Source organism: Oryzias latipes, chromosome 2 (assembly GCF_053564925.1).
Source record: "Oryzias latipes strain Hd-rR chromosome 2, Olatipes_Hd-rR_3.1".
NCBI classification, from domain to species: Eukaryota; Metazoa; Chordata; class Actinopteri; order Beloniformes; family Adrianichthyidae; genus Oryzias; species Oryzias latipes.
The window spans coordinates 28,636,045-28,655,283 of record NC_136238.1 but is presented as its reverse complement, the minus strand read 5'-3'; the positions used below and the strand labels follow the sequence as shown (position 1 = coordinate 28,655,283).

The 19,239-nt window shown below is 43.3% G+C and overlaps 1 protein-coding gene across 2 annotated transcripts; it reads right to left on the bottom strand.

Moving 5' to 3' along the window:
* Positions 1-1,180: 1,180 nt before the first annotated feature.
* LOC144987352 (uncharacterized) lies at positions 1,181-18,921 on the bottom strand. 2 transcript variants are annotated; one of them, XM_078936722.1, is made up of 4 exons: positions 18,273-18,921; positions 11,436-11,774; positions 8,717-8,844; positions 3,563-3,671 (listed from the first exon to the last, which is right to left on the bottom strand). In XM_078936722.1, the coding sequence occupies exons 1-4, from the start codon at positions 18,442-18,444 to the stop codon at positions 3,651-3,653; spliced, it is 660 nt and encodes a 219-aa protein (XP_078792848.1). In that variant the 5' UTR covers positions 18,445-18,921; the 3' UTR covers positions 3,563-3,650. The 2 variants fall into 2 exon arrangements, with proteins under 2 accessions (XP_078792845.1, XP_078792848.1); XM_078936719.1 differs by lacking the exon at positions 8,717-8,844 and having other exon boundaries at positions 1,181-3,671; positions 18,273-18,912.
* Positions 18,922-19,239: the final 318 nt, after the last annotated feature.

Genomic DNA, 19,239 nt, shown 5'->3' with positions numbered 1-19,239 from the left:
ATACGTGGCGAGTTTCAGCTTCATGCAGGCGTTGAGTCTTCCATCCGTTAAACGTGATCATAGGTTGGTCTGAATGTTCTGTAGATGTGAGAAAGACTGCTCATATGCAGATTTGGAGCCAAACACACACTGACGCTGCAGTGAGTGACGGGTTCTGTGTTTTAAGTTATGACAATGTGCCCACTACCCCTACACCCTTTCTTCCTCACTCATCCCGATCCTGCAACTGCACGCTCTTTCTCAGATATGGGAGCGCGCAGTTGCAGGAACAGCAATTAACAGGTTTCTGGCTGTTAAAACTCTGTGAAATAATAGATAATAGTTAATTAAGTAAGTAAGTAAAATGGTGCTGATTCTTCTCTCTGCAAGCACCGCTACTACTGCGCGCCCCTCTGGCATAGCATCGCAAACAAGGACTGGTCTAATGAAAAAAAGATGTTATAATTAAAGATTTGTCTGTGAGCCAGATGTGACCATCAAAAGAGCCACAGGTTCCGACCCCTGGTCTAGGGGCATAGAAAGTTTTTTTTTTTTTTTTTTTGGGCGCTCACATGTCCCCTACGAGATCGCCACTGACTGTCTTTCCAGGAAAACTTTCCGTCCTATAACAGACTCTGGTTGGCGTTCACAGCTGCAGACACGCCCCCTCCACGTGCGCTCACACTGCTCTCTTCCTCCAGCCCGCTCTGACGGTGTTAAAGGCACCACAACAATCTGGGAACATGATAGTTATTTTACAAAAACACAAAGAGCCGCAGCATTTTGGACCGTTTAGCTCTTTCTGCCATCGTATATCTTTGGTAGCGTTCCTGTGTGAGCTTCTTCACCCCGCCCCCCGTGCACACAAATAGCCAGAGAGACCTGTCCTCTTCAGTCAGAATAGTGAAATTAATATAATCATTAAATAACGAAAAATTTACTGAGTTGGTGATTTAAATATGGCAGATAATGTTCATATTTTGTGGGACACATAAAAGCTACTTCTCCAGTATCGAAAGCAGAACCGTTGAGGTCAGATCTTAACAATACTGGGGTCTTGAAGAATGTTGCCCCGGGGCTCGTTACCCATCCTTATTACCTAAAAATACATGTTGGTATTTTTCGAGTTATTTCTCTTCATTTTCAATGCTGCCCAACTCAAATGGCTCAGGAGACAACGGAGGACGCTGGACAACTCCACTCATTTTAACTTATTTTTATTTTCAACAAATGGAATGGATGAGAGCTTGATAACCTTGAAATAAAACAGAACATAATTAAACAGACATCAGAAATGTTTGTTGTTCAGCTCACCAAGACTGCCAGACAAAACCCCCACCTGCACACTGTCACCTAGTTAAATACCTCTTCCCATCTACCTACCTGGTAGATTAGGATTCACATTTTCCTTATACTGCCCCCTTCAGCTATGGAGTTGATCCTATCTGGAACAATCCTCCAAATCAATGTTCAGGAGCAAAAATAAAGAAAATAGAAAACAAAAAGGCAGGACAGACAAATCTTAACAGTATTTATTGATCATTTTATTTTAGTGTAAACTTACACCAGAAAATATCCATAAAAATACTAATAAGGTACCAGAATGAAAAGCAGCAGATTAAAAGGAGTTAATAGATCAAATCTTAACGATACCTATCTCTACTAGATGTTAACTTTGCTAGATGTTAACTCTAATGATTCAAAACAACTAATTTCTATTCTAAAATAATTCATTTTGTGATTTTTTTTTACATATTTTGTCAGCAGTGAAACTTATTGTCTAGTATCATTAGATTGAAATGTATTGATCCTTTTTTGCTTTTGATAGTGGTGGCTTGGAGAAGATGAAAACCTAAAAAGCTGTCAGGATAAGACCAGACTTTATTGATCCCTGGAGGGAAATTCAGTTGTTACAGCAGCCAAACAAGAAATATAGCAGTTAAAAAAACAAATAGTAAGTAAAAATTAAAATAATAACAAAAAGTGGAAGTAAAAGTACACGTCATAAATGAATAAGTAAATCCAGCAGCAGTTTCAACAGTCCTAAATTGTGTCATTCTATAGTCTAACTGCTGCTGGGAAGCAAATCATTGGGACAAAGAACCTCCTGTAGCGGATCAAATATCAAAACAACCAAGGTTTTTTTTTTTTTTTTTTTTTGGAAAGTTCATTTCTACACATTTAATATTCACTTGTGCCTCCCTCTAATGAAGTTATTGCTTCAACATGGTATGGAGGCCATCAGCCTGTGGCTCTGTGTACATGAACTAAAAGCTTCATTAGAACACTGGGGTTTCACCCCAGAAGTTTTAAGCATTAAAAGCTTATTTTAAAATATTTAATTTTTCTGAGATACAGAACTTTTCCCCTGTAAAATAAAGTCTTCTGCTGTGGTACAGAGGTTGAGAGGTCGACCTTTTATCAGAAAAGTTTAGAATTTAGAGTTTACACTAAATCCTTACATTGTCAAGAAAAAGTCTTACAAGTTCTCATGTGTTTGTTGACACAAGATACTTGACGAAAACTTTTATCACATTTTTTACAAGTAAAAGGCTTTTCTCCTGTGTGAATTCTCATGTGTGTTTTGAGATGATGTATTTGATTAAAACTTTTTTTACATTCTTCACATGAAAAAGGCTTTTCTCCTGTGTGAGTTCTCATGTGTGTTTTAAGAGCAGATATTTGATTAAAACTTTTTTTACATTCTTTACAAGAAAAAGGCTTTTCTCCTGTGTGAGTTCTCATGTGTGTTTTGAGATTAAATCTATGACAAAAGCTTTTTTTACATTCTTTACATGAAAAAGGCTTTTCTCCTGTGTGAGTTCTCATGTGTGTTTTGAGAGTAGATATTTGATTAAAACTTTTTTTACATTCTATACAAGTAAAAGGCTTTTCTCCTGTGTGAGTTCTCATGTGTGTTTTGAGATGATGTATTTGATTAAAACTTTTTTTACATTCTTCACATGAAAAAGGCTTTTCTCCTGTGTGAGTTCTCATGTGTGTTTTGAGAGTAGATATTTGATTAAAACTTTTGTCACATTCTTTACAAGAAAATCTCTTATCTTCTGCATGGATTCTTATATGAATTCTGAACAGAGATATGTTACAAAAGCTTTTACCACATTCTTTACAGATATAACATCTTTCATCAGACCCAGTTTCCATGTCGTCAGACGGGTTAGTAATTATTCTTGAGTTTTTATCAGACTTGATAGAGGAAAGTCTTTCTTCTTTTTGAGATTGTTTGTATTTCTTACCAAGACTTGTCTTCTTGGGATTTTTTCTAACATCAGACTCACACTGACCTGCTGACATGTGAGAGCTATCCACACTTTGGACATGACTTCTGTCCCTCCTCTTCCTCTGATCTCTGTTCTGTGGGTCTGTCTCTTCATCTGCAGTTGATGTTGATTCTTCATGTTGGTTTCCTTCTTCATCCTGACTATCAGTTACATTAAAGCTCTGCTGATTGTTTAGATCTGCTTCTCTGTTCTCATCTTCCTCATAAGTAGGAATCTCCATTAAGGTATCAGTCTCCTGCTTCAGATCAATCTGATCTTCATCCTGACTGATGCAAAGTTCCCCTGGTTCCTCTTTAGTATGTAGACGTTCCGGTTCTTCATGTTCCACTCTGAAGTTCCTCTGCTGGATGCAGAGATCTTCCTCTTCAATCATCCAACACTGGGGGAGGACTGCAGGGACACAAGAACAGGTCCTTTTATCTACTATGGTGACTTTATTTATTCTTAAGTATCAATACAAATGATTGCAGTATCATTCAGTATAGGGTTGTGCCGATGGACGATATCATCATCCATCGTGATGGGTGACTGACATCCCGATGGAGAGACCACCATCGTGATGCCACGCCCCCGCCACGTTGCGCGTCGACACCATAAGCCGCGGTTACATTTACAAAATATCTTGATGGGATCAATGGTCGGATTAGAATCCAAGCGTGTAGATGGGCCCAGAAAAATGTTTTCAGAATATAAAAACGTTCACTAAGGTCACAATTTCGGTCGGAATAAATCATTCGCACATGCGCAGTATTCGCACATGCGCAGTTTGAAAACCGGAAAAGGATACAACAGCTCACAGAAAGTATCTCAGATTTTCCTTTCGAGGGAAGGTTTACGAGTTTCTAGTGCTCCCCTTCGGCCTCTCACTGAGTCCGCGGGTGTTTGTGAAATGCACGGAGGCCGCCGTCGCACCCATGAGACAGATGGGCGTTCGGCTGGCCATGTATATAGACGACTGGCTGCTCGCAGCGCAGTCTCCCGAAGAACTCAGGAGGCAGGCCGGGTTGCTCACATCGCACCTAACTGCACTGGGCTTCACAGTAAACTGGGGAAAGTGCGTATTGACACCAGTTCAAACGATCACTTTCATCGGCTTATCCCTGAACTCGGTCGAGTTCAGAGCGCGACTCTCAGCGGAGAGAGTGACAGCCTTCCGGGCGTGTCTGTCACAGTTCCGCAGGGGGGCGTGGATAACATTCAGACTGTGCCTCAAACTCCTCGGGCTGATGGCATCGGCGCTGTCCGTCATCCCTTTTGGCCGCTTACACATGCGTCCTTTTCAGCGGTGGGTAGCGTCGCTCAATCTAAGCCCCGCCCGCCTTGGTCACCGGTGAGTGCTTGCTACGGTTACGTGCATTCTCGCCCTACACAAGCTGACAGGCTGGGGAGCCACTCACGAGGGCAGGACAGTGAACGGTCTGTGGGGCTCCCACATGCGATCTGTTCACATAAACTGCTTGGAACTCCTGGCGGTGTCTCTTGCACTGAAACATTTCTTACCCTTCCTGAAAGGGCGCCATGTTTTAGTCAGGACCGACAATACCACAGTGGTGACGTATATCAACAGACAAGGAGGGCTGCGCTCACTTCAGTTGCACACGCTAGCACACAGACTGATTATGTGGAGCAGCTCCCGTCTTCTGTCGCTGCGGGCCATCCATGTACCGGGGATAATGAACCGGGGAGCCGACCTGCTCTCCAGAGGGAACCCGCGTTACAGGGAATGGAAGCTCCACAGCCAGGTGGTAGCCCAGATGTGGAGCATTTACGGTCAAGCAGAGGTCGATCTCTTTGCGTCAGCGGAGAACGCCCAGTGTCAAATGTTCTACTCTCTGACGGACCAGAGCGCCCCCCTGGGGGTGGACGCACGAGTGGCCGTGCCGACTTCTGTATGCGTTCCCACCGTTGGAATTGATTGCCCCTACCCTCACCAGGGTTCGGATGGGGAAACACTCTCTCATCCTCGTAGCCCCTCGGTGGCCCGGGAAACACTGGCTAGCGGACATCATTCAGATGCTGCACAGCCAACCGTGGCCTCTGCCTTTACGCAGGGACCTCCTGTCGCAGGCCCGCGGGGAAATTTTTCATCCTCATCCGGAACGCCTGGCTCGTGAGAGGCTGAATCTCATGGCAGCGGGACTCCCGCACAACGTCATGGACACGATCCAGAGTGCCAGAGCGCGGTCCACCCGCTCCGCCTACGGCGTCAAATGGCGCGTTTTTGAGGACTGGTGCGTAAAAATGGCCGTAATGCCTTTCCAGAGCCCAGTCCCAGTCATTCTATCGTTCCTTCAGGAACTGATTGAAAAAGGTTTGTCCTTTTCCACCATTAAAGTGTATCTGGCGGCCATATCCGCCTGTCACATAGGTGTTAATGACAAAACAGTGGGCCAGCATCCGCTTATTTGTCAGTTTATGAGGGGCGCACGTCGGCTCCGACCGGTGTCGAAAAGCCTTGTTGCTCCTTGGGATTTACCGGTGGTGCTGGACGCACTGTCGTGCGCACCGTTTGAGCCACTGAGGCAAGTCAGCCTCAAAGCGCTCTCTTTTAAAACAGCTCTGCTTATTACAGCTTCTGCTAAACGAGTGAGCGACATCCATGCGTTGTCAGTTCACCCGTCCTGTTTGCAGTTCTCCAGAGGGGATTCTAAGGTTTTGTTGAGACCGAATCCGGCATTTATGCCCAAGGTTTTCAACCCTACCATACCTTGCCACCCCATTGAGTTTTTGGAATTGAATCCGCCTCCTTTTTCCTCTACGGAGCAAGAGAGGCTTCACACATTGCGCCCTGTGCGGGCGCTGCGCATGTATGTGGAGAGGACGGCTTGCTTCAGAAAAACTGAGCAGCTGTTTGTGTCGTGGGCTTCTCCTCACACAGGAAAGCCTATAACCAAACAACGCCTGTCACACTGGGTTGTGGGCGCTATAACCATGGCTTATAACAGCAAGGGGTTAACACCCCCGGCGGGCCTGCGCGCTCATTCCACTCGCGGCATGGCATCATCATGGGCAGTTTTTCAGGGCATCTTTCTGGATGATGTGTGCACGGCTGCCAGTTGGGCAACGCCTCACACTTTCATCAGATTTTATAGACTGGATGTCACTAGACCAGGGCTGCCTCACGCAGTGCTAGGTGTGGGGTCTAGGGTTGTGCCGATGGACGATATCATCGTCCATCGTGATGGGTGACTGACATCCCGATGGAGAGACCACCATTGTGATGCCACGCCCCCGCCACGTTGCGAGTCGACGCCATAAGCCACGGTTACATGTACAAAATATCTTGATGGGATCAATGGTCGGATTAGAATCCAAACGTGTAGATGGGCCCAGAAAAATGTTTTCAGAATATAAAAACGTTCACTAAGGTCACAATTTCGGTCGGAATAAATCATTCGCACATGCGCAGTAGGGTTTGAAAACCGGAAGTGGATACAACTTCCGCCGAGCGGCTTTTTTTCCCAAACTTTATTGAATGTAACAATTCAATACAAAACGATAACAGCGCCGAGCGGCTATATACATTGACATGTCAGCTCGGTAAAATACGAGACGATATTTTAAACGTCCTTTTAATAATGTTACGGTTATTATGAAACACCTGTTTGCTCATCATTTGAATTTTGATCCGTGTGGTCAGTGCTTTTTCTAAACGAAGCCAGGATTAGCAGTATGCTTACACGGGCTAACAACATTAGCTTTGAGTGGCGCTGCACGTAAACATGTGGTAATAACATCAGCCTTTATTTAGTCGGGACACGACTGGAAACACAAATCCACGTGATTGTTTGAATGTTTTCTAAGGACTGAGCCACATTTCTGCTTTGAAGCTCAAACCGCTGTGTGTGCTGACGATCCGAGCTGTGCTCAGACACACACTTTAGACCCGGTTCTGAGTTTGGTTGCTTGTGTACCCCTAGAGCTGCGGGACGGATCGCAGTCTTAAATCTCCCACACATACCGCTCATGTAACAAAGCACCCCCCCCCCTTCCCATCAAACACAAAGCTGGAAGTCCGCGCTCCGCCGGTCCACTTCACTAGTTAAGTGCGGGAGCCGACTACTTCTTTTCTATTTTGTTTGTTACTTTTTTTGTTAAAGTCACTTCCCTCAGTTTATAGTGGATCATCGCGGATTAACCATTAGTTGGGAAATAAAATGAAAAAAAGTAAAATAAAGAATAGCAACGAAAAATGTAAAAATACCCCCCCCCCCCCCCCCCCGCGACGATCACATCGTCCATCCCGATGGTTGACTGCATACATCGTCAACGGCCAATTTAAGGGACATCGCCCAACCCTAGTGGGGTCCACACCTACACCTGTATGATCAGCCTGGTTGTTCTCTGTTGGTCTTCGGAGTAAGCTCATCTGGCAATACGGGAGTCTCTACATCCCATAGTGAGATACAGAAACGAATGTTGAAAGAGAACTTTAGGTTAAGAACTTAACCCCGGTTCTCTGAAACACGAGTGAGGTATCTCACCAGATCACCCTCCTTGCCTGGAGCGAGAAGAGGTGTGCTTACTTAGACTGAGGAGAGAAGATGGCGTCCGGGTCTTATAGCAGGAGGAAGTCCCGCCTCCTGAGAGCAGACGTCACCTTCTGTCTGCCAGTCAAGACTGGCGTAATGAAAAAGAGCTTCTGGGGGACAGCGCAGGGGGCGTGTCCCATAGTGAGATACCTCACTCATGTTTCAGAGAACCGGGGTTAAGTTCTTAACTTAAAGTTTTATTATGTGGCAGAGGGGATGAATGGAGGGGGAGGAGAACAGGCCAGCAGGTGAGCCCACGGAACCACATCAATTTCAGCGATATCTGCATTGCTGACATTAGAGGATCACATAGAGACAAACAATCTGTCTGCTGCAGAAGATGCAAACATGGACGACTCTGTTTTTCTAGTTGGAGGGTTCATGTAAAGAGTATGTTAATAAAAGACAAGCCCTGAATATTATTATTCCTATTCGACCCCAAACTACAATATCAGCTGGCTGTCTCTGTCTACTGGCCAGCCAGCGGCCCGCACGCCATTGCTTTTACAGTCCAGTTTTAGTGTACTTAAATGGTAAATACCAAGTAATATTCAAGTGAACATACCCAGTATTTAGTACTGAAATTACCATGTAGTTGAGTGGAAATAGGGCTGACTTTCTTTTACAGTCCAGTTTCAGTGTACTTAAGGGGTAGTTTCTGTGGTAAATTTATGGTAAATACCATGAAACGTGAGTGCAGACTTAAATTGTCCTCTTTTCTCTTCTACTTCTACCCTTCCTCTCTTCTCTATTTTTGATCATAATTTATCATTTAGTTCTCCATGCCTCTGTTTGGTGCAGTGCGATTCATGTATTGTCCCTCTTTTCCTCTCCCCTCCTGGGGAGTGGGAGTGCTTCCAGACTACAGTTGGCTCATCCGTGCTCCAGTTCCTGACCGTCTACCTCGCCTTTGCTCCCGCTCCTACACCTGGCTGTGGATCCTGCCTCTGACGAGTACTGGCTCATCTCTGGCTCGTCTCTGCTCTGTACCTGACCGAGTACCTCGTCTCTGCTCCTGCTCCTACACCTGGCTGTAATAATAATAATAATGGATTGGATTTATCTGCGCTTTTCAAGACACTCAAAGCGCTTACAATGTGTCCATTATTCATTCACTCCTCATTCATACTTGGTGATGGTAACTACGGTTGTAGTCACAGCTGCCCTGGGGCAGACTGACAGAGGCGTGGCTGCCAGTTCGCGCCTACGGCCCCTCTGACCATCACGGGGATCATTCACGCACGCTGGTGGAGCCACACTGGAGGCAAGGAGGGTGAAGTGTCTTGCCCAAGGACACAACAATATTTTGGCTGGTGGGAGCAGGGATCGAACCGCCAATCATTGGCGACCCGGTCAACCACCTGAGCCACTGTCGCTGTGGTTCCTGTCTCCGGCTCGACTCGCGCCTTTGACTGTCCCCCCCAAACACGGCTGGATGAAGCTCGTCTGCTGGACTTTATATATGTAGTTGTTGTGTTAGATAATTTCATTCTTCTCTAAGAGTTCTGGTAAATCGCCTGTCCGTCCTGGGGGAGAATCCCTCCTTCATATGGGCACCCCTGAGGTTTCTTCGTTTTTTCCGGACTCTGTTTTTTTAGGAGTTTTTCCTTACCGCGAAGGGGGGGTCTAAGGGCAGGGATGCTAGTATAGCTTAGTCAGTTTGTTAGTTCATTTTAGTATTTTCCTATTGAAGTACCATGTAAGTACACAGTAAATTCCATAAAAAGTACCATGTAAGTACCCAGTAAATTCCATAAAAAGAACCATGTAAGTACCCTAAAAGTACCCAGTAGTTACACAATAATTACCACGTAAATACCACTTAAGTACCATGTAAGTACTCTAAAAGAAAGCGTTACCAATTATAATCAGTAACAGAAATGCTTTTTCATTTTCACAATGTAACTGAATCAAATGACTCAAAATTAAAATAAAAAAATCAATCGTTCAAAATACGTTTTCTTTTTCTACATTAAAACCGCTTATTCTGCGTCATAATTAAAACAAATGCAAAGAGGGGATTTTCGTTTTCACATCCACTCTGCGAATAGTGTTTCAAAACTCAATTCCAGTTTGCATTTCCAGGAGGGATGTGGGGCGATGATGTCAGTGACGGCAAAAGTTTAGCATGGTGAAATCTGCTAGAGCCGTTCATGGGGCTATAGCTGTCCTGGAACAGCAAAATCAGCGTGAAGTTGCAGGAGAAGATCTTCTAAATGTGCTTTTATTACTGTTCTGATTATTATTAAGGGCCTGCTCGCTCATAATTTTTAAATCCGTGCGACCAGTGCTTCTTTCTTGGCTGGAAGAAGGTTTAGCATTAAGCTAATACGTGCTAAAAACATTAGGCGTGGAGGAACACATCTTGTTCGTTTCGATTCAAATTCAAAAATGCTGACAATGAGTCTCTGTCCCAATATTTATGGACCTGACTTGCATTATGGGACAAGTCTGATAAATGATGGGATACATAGCATGTAGCCCTCAGATAAATAGCTCTTTTGAGACTTCAGGCTTTTTACAGCAATTATTAGGTTAGATTAAAAATAGATTCATGAAATGACTTAATAGTTAATGATTGATTAATCACACAAAGAATTCATCTCTTGACAGTTCTGAAAACACTGTCATAATTTAATTTTTGGGAAATTTTTAAAAGCTACATTTAATAAATGATTTTCTTAGCAGTCAGAAAAACAGAAATAAAAAGTATTTTGTTAAACAGTGAAGTGGAACTTTGTGGCTCTTGTTGGGTTTTGGTCTGGAAGAAACTGGATCAAATGGTTCTTTTAGTGTTAAAGGTTCCAGACTCTTGATCTCCACTGAAGCTATGAGTATGAAATGTCATTCCACAGACAAACCATCAACAAAATGATCCTGATGCTGCTGAGGTTCTAATGGAAGTGAAGCAAATCTCAGCAGAGATGCAGTTTTTCTAAACTGAAATCACTGACATTAAACAGCCTGAACATTCATGGAGCTGAACTGGACACAGAAAAACCTCCCTGTTGTGTTTCCACCCACCAATGAGGAGCAGTTTGATGAAGATGAAGCTGCACTGGAGGAAGAATCAGTCCAGAAAAAGATGGAGAACAATTCTGACACTAAGCAGTTTTTCACTGATGTGTTCAGGTTTGAATCTTTTCTGTCTGCAGATCCATGAGCAGGACCCTGTCTTTGGGTTTTAGCTTGAAATGTAGTTTTGGAAATAGAATCTGTCTGAATGTCTGGAATTGGAGACATGGAGACATCAAAGAGGTTTAGATGGGATTTTGGGTTTGACAGAGAAATCTGCTGAAAAGAACTGAACTACAAACTTAGAACCACAGACGACAAAACAGATTGTACTTTTTTATCTGCTAACAATTTTCTCTTTGATCTGTTAAGGTTTCCTGTTTGTCGTTAGCTGGAGGGACTAACTAAGATCATATGATTTGAATAATTTTGTCGGCTGCACTGACCAACAATGTCTTCTGTCTTTTCAACTGGAAGGGACACAAGAGACTCTTCCAGGACACGCTGTTGATGGACTGCATGTTTGGAGAGCTTGAAGCTCAAGATAGAACCGTTGTTGAAGTGAACATACCGATAGTGTGGAGATGAAGATCAGAGTCACACTGACCTGCTGACATGTGAGAGCTGTCCACACTTTGGACATGACTTCTGTCCCTCCTCTTCCTCTGATCTCTGTTCTGTGGGTCTGTCTCTTCATCTGTAGTTGATGTTGATTCTTCATTTTGGTTTCCTTCTTCATCCTGACTATCAGTTACATTAAAGCTCTGCAGTTCCTCTTGAATCTGTGGAGGTTCTGTTTCCTCCTGTTCCTCTTTAATCTGTGGAGGTTCTGGTTCATCCTGTTCCTCTTTAATCTGTGGAGGTTCTGGTTCCTCCTGTTCCACTCTAAAGTTCCTCTGCTGGTTGCATTGATCTGCCTCTTCAGTCATCCAATGCTGGGGGAGGACTGCAGGGACACAAACACAACAAGGAGCCTTTTATACGTTTTTAGGACTTTTGGGTTTTGTCAAGCTTCAATAAACTCTGTGATCATTGGAATATGAATATGTCTGAGGAGTCTGGAGGACAACAAGAGACTAATGGAAGCAATAAATATAGATGCCATTATATTATTAAACAAACGTGTCATTAATTTAAAATTGGAAAAAAATAATCAAAATTGTCATTATTTAATTAAAATTCAATGCTAAGTGATTTACACAGGTTCCATTTCTAAGTTCTTCTAATCTTCTACATTCTATTCTATTTCTCCATCTGACATTGACACAGTTTAAAGGTAAACTTTGTTTCAGGGTGATGGTTGAACTCCCGCCTTCCAGTTTGTTCTTCTGGTTCTAGAGAAGGAAAGTGCTGATTCCACTGGTGACAGAAACAAACACACAGTAGTGTCTGATAAAAAAACATCAATGAACACTCATGGATCATGTGTGACACATGTTACTGGCATCTGCATTTATGGCGCACAGTCGGGACTTGAACACACCGGGGTGTGGTTCCACCAGCACAAGCAGCTGCTCCAGATGTGTACATTGGAATGTGTACACAAGTGGCTTCTGGACAGTTTTGGAAAGATGTACACAAAAATACACAACTGGACAGACTGGACCCTCCAGCAGACAGGCTGTAGGTCAGAGGTGGGCACTGAGGGCCGCATTCCTGCATGTTTTCCAGCATACCCTGCTCTGGCATGTTCTAATTGGCTGGACACACCTGAACCAGGTAATCAGCCATGAGTAGGGCAAGATTACTGGCTGGACACACCTGAACCAGGTAATCAGCCATGAGTAGGGCAAGATTATTGGCTGGACACACCTGAACCAGGTAATCAGCCATGACTAGGGCAAGATTATTGGCTGGACACACCTGAACCAGGTAATCAGCCATGACTAGGGCAAGATTTTTGGCTGGACACACCTGAACCAGGTAATCAGCCATGAGTAGGGCAAGACTATCTGGAAATCGTGCAGACACACCGGCCCTCGAGGCCTGGAATTGCCCACCCCTGCTGTAGGTAATAACCAAGTCCAAAGTGTGTCCTCTGTTGTGAGCAGCTGTGGGACATTTTTGAAATCTGTGGGAAACTCACAATCATGACATCATCAATGTTTTCCACAGCTATCTATCACTATCAATTAGGTAGACAAAAATTTTTTTAAAATAAATATAACTTAAAAAAATAATCCATAAAAATAAGGGTCCATTACAAAAGTTGAAATAGATCAAATAAATTACACAATGTCTGGGCATTCTTATGATTCATGTAATGTAAAGATTTAGAGAATAGGTTGAGACGGTTGAGTAATCCATTAATGTGAGATTTCACCCAATAAAATGCTTTGAAATTACAATCAGTGCATTAATCAGAAAGTCCAGATTTTTGTGAATAAATTGTAATCAAATTTTAATTGTATTCCAATTTAAAGGGCTAATGATGATATTTTTGTATTTGAGCCAATTATGAAAAGAAGACCAAAACTCTTTTACATGAAAACATTCCAAGAAAAGATGTTCCACAGTTTCTACATAATTTCCACAAAAGACAAAAAGATCACTATCCCAGTTAAAGAGAGAATGTAAAAATGATTGGAAGGGTAAATATCATTTAACGGGAGTGCCCCAAAAATAGCACTGCTCATATAGCAAATCAATATATTGTGGCGATCTGGGGTTTAGCCCCGCCTTCAGCTTTTAAGACTCATGGGAAGTGGGGAATCTGGGGTGTGTTCAATTGCTCACCAGAAGTGAGGGAGCTGTGAGCAGAAGTGAGTTTAATGCTGTTTGGATGTTGGTGGGCGTGTTCAAAATTAACAGACATAACAGACTGCCAACATATGTGAGTGTCGTTTTCGACAAACTGGGGTTGTGCTTACCATGGGGCACGGGGAGCAGATTCGGACATGTCAAGTGGAGCCGCTACTAAGTAAGAGGATATTTAATTTAGACTTGGGCACAACGGTACTTACCTGGATAGTAAAGGGTGGTGATTCAGTGCTTGCTATTTAGTAATTAATGCACTTCAGTTCTGCTGTCATGAAATATATGGCAGAGGATGGAACGGCCTAAAACTTGTGAATCGGTGTTCCCGCCTTTGAGAAAGAGGTGCGTGTGTGTGAGGAGGAGAAGGGGAGGGGTAGTGGGTGCAGGTTGCGAGGTGAAACGGCACAGGGAGACCATTGTGGAACACCCGGATCAGCGGGTGGCTTAAATTACTCAGCTCATTCTAATAATGTCATTCTTCACTAACTATAGCAGACATTTTTAATACTTGTCTGTATTTTCCATATCCATTTATTTTTACGGTTGTTTAGTTGGTGATAGTAACGTATAAATAAAGACAGCAGGTAATGCTGGCTGGAAAACAGCTGCACTTTTTCAGACCATAAATAAACAATAGATCATTTGTTTATGAAAGTATTGAGAATTTTGGAGGATTTTAATGTTGGTGTTGTAAAAAATTAGGAAAATGGCAAATATTTTGGAGTAATCCCACTGAGGAGTTCTGTAATTAAGTTTTTAATGTTTTATGAGACCTAAACATGATTTTCACAATAACAGGTTTTTAAATAATCAAATCCCTCTGATATGTTTCACAAAGACACACACACAGGACCAAAGACACACACACAGCACCAGAGACTAGGCCTGGGCGATAAATCGATTAAATAAATTAATTTGAATTTTTTGTTACGGGCGATTTCAAAAATAACTAAATCGAGTTTTTATGTGGCGCATTTTTGGCTCCCCAGAGCTTCCGTAGCATTAGTTTCACACGGCGGTATGGCACATGACAATCGACACACGAAGCAGCAAGCGACAGCATGGCTACCGGCGAGAGTTGGAAGTTTGTTCCCAAGAAAGGAATCAAATCATCTGTTGATGGAACTGGTATGGGTTTACTGCCACAGATGTGGAGGAAGAGACACCCCCCCACACTGCCTAATGCCCATCGGAGTCAAAGGCTCGCACGCGCCCAGTCCTCTTACACACGCACGCGCCCTGACACACACACATACTCATTCTACAACGCCTGTATAATTGGTTCATTAGTTAGATAGTTGGTTGTTACTGTTATTTGTTAATAAAAAACACTGCGTTGTAATTATTACTTGTACCGATATATTCATTTGAGACGCGGCCGCTGTAGGATTTTGTTTTTGGAGGAGTCGGCCGCGGGGGGGACTCCTGCTGCTTCATCATCTTTTCCGTGGAGAAGACGGGGTTTATTAATTTCTTTAAAGCCTTAGACCCCAGATATGAGCTGTATTGTTAATTTTTTATTTTTAGGCCATATCGCCCAGCCCTACCAGAGACACACACACATGACCAAAGACACACACAGGACATCACACACAGGACCAAATACACAGACACAGGACCAAAGACACAAACAGGACCAATGACACAGACATAGGACCGAAGACACACACACAGAACCAAAGACACAGGACCAAACACACACACAGGACCAAACACACACACAGGACCAAAGACACATGACCAAACACACATACAGGACCAAAGATACAGGACCAAACACACACACAGGACCAAAGACACAGGACCAAACACACAGACACAGGACCAAACACAGACACACAGGACCAAATACACAGGACCAAACACACACACACACAGGACCAAAGACACAGTACCAAACACACACACAGGACCAAAGACACACAGAGGACCAAAGACACAGGACAAAAGACACACACAGGACCAAAGACACACACAGGACCAAACACACACACACAGGACCAAAGACACAGTACCAAACACACATACAGGACCAAAGACACACACAGGACCAAAGACACAGGACCAAAGACACACACAGGACCAAAGACACACACATGACCAAAGACACACACGGGACCAAAGACACACACGGGACCAAAGACACACAAAGGACCAAAGACACACACATGACCAAAGACACACACATGACCAAAGACACACACATGACCAAAGACACACACAGGACCAAAGACACACACAGGACCAAAGACACACAAAGGACCAAAGACACACACAGGACCAATGACACACACAGGACCAAAGACACACACAGGACCAAAGACACACACAGGACCAAAGACACACACACGCTGGGAGGTTTTTAGTGGCGCCCTTCAAACCGCTTAGTGCCCATGAAATAGCCCTCGGTCTAAAAAAGGTTATTTAACATTCATTCATTCATTCATTACATTTAGTTAGATGTATAAGTTATATCTGGCCTTTTTTGAGGACAGACACTATGCTGATGTGGCCCTCAGTGAAAATGAGTTTGACACCCCTGGTGAAAAACCACCACCAACTAACACCGCGGTCAAGTGAGCCGACATCTGCGGAAGTGCGGTCACGCCAGCCGTCACTGACTTTTAGCATGCGCGTTTACATCATAGTTTACGGTACACACACCCAGCGAGCTGGAAAGACGGCATAAAGCGCAGACATCACCGATGTCACTGTTACCCATTATAGAAATGACATGTACTGTACTCTGAAATAAATGAGAGTTATTGCATGCCCTGTATCGTTATTTGATGTACAAATGTATTCATTTGGATTGCATGTCTGTTTATTCCATAATAAACTACCAGAAATAACGTGTTTTGTCTGAAATATAATAATCAGACAGATTCTAAAAGTGAGATTCAACACTGACAAGAGTGTTTTGTGGGTTGTTGAGCATGACATGGAATGGAATCAAGCAGAAATGAAGAAACTCCAAGTAAAATCACATCTGGTCCTGTCAACTCTTTCTAAAGTTGCTTCATTTAAGGTGACGCAAAACTTTCACTGGATTATTGTTGGTAATGATGTTCACTAATATCACAGTAAATTTGAGGAAATTTGACTGGAAAAAATAAGAGATTTAGACATTATAGTACACCTAAGCATCCTGCTTGTATAGTTAAAATAAAACTTGTGAACCCTTCAAAAGGGCACTTTATCAAAAGGTGACGCAAAACTTTCACTGGATTATGGTTGGTAATAATGTTACCATGTTAACGTTATTTCTGGTAGTTTATTATGGAATGAACAGACATGCAATCCAAATGAATACATTTGTACATCAAATAACGATACAGGGCATGCAATAACTCTCATTTATTTCAGAGTACAGTACATGTCATTTCTATAATGGGTAACATTAGCCGCGTTTACATGGGCAAAAGTAATCGGAAAGAACGCCTGATCGGAAAGAAAAGGCGTCATGTAAACGCGCCGTTCGGAATACTCTGCCCCGATCAGACTCATTCGGATCAGAATTTCTTTCCGATCGAGATAGGTGGGTTATACCGATCGTTTATCCGATCGTGGAGCATGTAAACGGTCATTCCGATCGTGTGTCACTGCTGCTCTGGGTTACGTCATGCATAGACGGTGTTTGGCTCTGCGGACGCCCCGTGAAAAGCGCCGCTCCGCTCTCGCCCCGCTGGCTCTCCCCTCTCTTACACCCCTCACGGGGGAGATTCGGGGGAGGGGCGCTTCATGCCCCCCGACGCTCACTCGGTCCACTGGCACCCGAGTGAACAGAGCAGCTGGATTAATAATTTTGTGTCGGATGGGGGGGGTTCTTTTTTACGTGTGCGTTTTGTTGTTTTGTTATGTGTGGGAGAATTCAGACTGCGAGCCGTCCCGCCGCTCTGGGTTAGCGGCTGCAGGACTCAGGAGGAGCTGTGTTCGAAGAGAGCTCGGGCCGCTAGCTCACAGAGTGGCTTTGGAGCGCTGTGTATGAACTTTTCAGAGCAGAAATAAATGTCGCTCAGTCCTTAGAAAGCTGCAGATTGCCGCGTTTCTCGCACGGTCCTGTATTTTGTGTCCATCCATCAGGCTAATGATGTTAGCCCGTGTTAGCCTGTCCTAAGCTTTCATCCATCTTAATTCTTCCACAAAAAAAGCACTGACCACACAGATTAAATATAACGATGAGCGAACAGGCACTTCATAATATTCATAACATTAATAAAAGCACATTTGGAAGATCGTCTCGTATGTTACCGAGCTGCTGCATAAATGTCTGGGGCAGTGGTTTGTTTACAACGGGACCTATTTCCTAATCCGGGTGATTTTACACTACTGCGCATGCCCAGATGATTCATTCCGAATGAGCGTGTGAGCCATGGGAACGTTTGTTCTAATCGGAAAAAGGTTTTCTGATCCCATGTGCACGGGTGAATTTTAACCCGACCATTGATCCGATCAAGATATTCTGCCAATGTAACCGCGGCTAGTGACATCGGTGATGTCTGCGGTTTATGCCGTCTTTCCAGCTCGCTGGGTGTGTGTACCGTAAACTATGATGTAAACGCGCATGCTAAAAGTCAGTGACGGCTGGCGTGACCGCACTTCCGCAGATGTCGGCTCACTTGACCGCGGTAAAAGAAAAGCATGAAGCTCAAAGGGCTTCTCTGTTTCTTTGCTGAAGGTCACATACCTATGTGGTGTAGCTGCAGCTGTGGTTTCCAGATGACATCCAGCAGTCTGCGCTGACGACAGAGCTCCTGCTCGTACTGGACGATGGTTCCTTCACAGAGTCTGTAGATTTCTTCAGCAGCAGCAGCTAGTCGCTCGCTGATCAACTCTCTCAGAGACTGAAGGGAAGACATGGTTCCTGCTCCGATCTTCAGCTCCAACTCCCACAAACACCACCGTCCTCTCAACACAATCTAACGCTGCTAGCCTGCTAACAAGCTAACGCTGCTAGCGCCTCGTGCTGTGTACTTCCGGGTCACGTGCAGACATTTGGCTGAAACAAAAACGCATAAATTGCTTCGCTGAACTGCAATATGGTTCAAGATATTTTCAGGATTTTAAAAAAAAAGTTTTAATTCTGCAAATGATAAGGAAAATAAAATCATAATAGAAAAAAAAATCATTTTTGGGGAAACTTTATGAGAGCCGTTGTGACGTCATCACACTGTTCCGTTCTCAATCCAATGTTCATTTTACAAAAACAGGCATGAGAGGTTAAATTAACCTTGTTCACATTTGTTTAGTGTATGCCTGAACTACAGTAAACGATAAAGAAATTTCTTCAGGAAACAAAGAAACAAATTTGAAAAAAAAGAAATTTAACAGCAAAAAATCTTAAATAACTGTTTTTAAAGAGAATAATTAGGAGTATAAATAAAAATTCAACTCTAGTCGAAAACAAAGACAAATAATATTTTAGTAATGCTTTCGGTGAAAAAACAAAACAGAGGTTTCCTAGATTTCAGTTAACTTAGATTAACACGTTAATGAGATTTATAACTGAGATATAACATAATGAAAGAAAAGTGAAAAAAATGAATGAACAAATAAAATATTTTTAGAATGCTAACCCTTTTTCACCGACATTCTGTGTCTTGTTTCTGTGTCGTCTACAAAGACTTGTTTAATAAAAAAAAAAACTGGAATTA

Bases quoted from the DNA above. Each gene is read 5' to 3' on its own strand.
- LOC144987352 (XM_078936719.1), bottom strand. From the start codon at position 18,444: ATGTCTTCCCTTCAGTCTCTGAGAGAGTTGATCAGCGAGCGACTAGCT. The intron at 11,775-18,272 runs GTATGTGACCTT...GTGTCCCTGCAG, and splicing joins GCTGCAGCTACACCACATAG to TCCTCCCCCAGCATTGGATG. The intron at 3,672-11,435 runs GTCAGTGTGACT...GTGTCCCTGCAG, and splicing joins CAGCTCTCACATGTCAGCAG to TCCTCCCCCAGTGTTGGATG.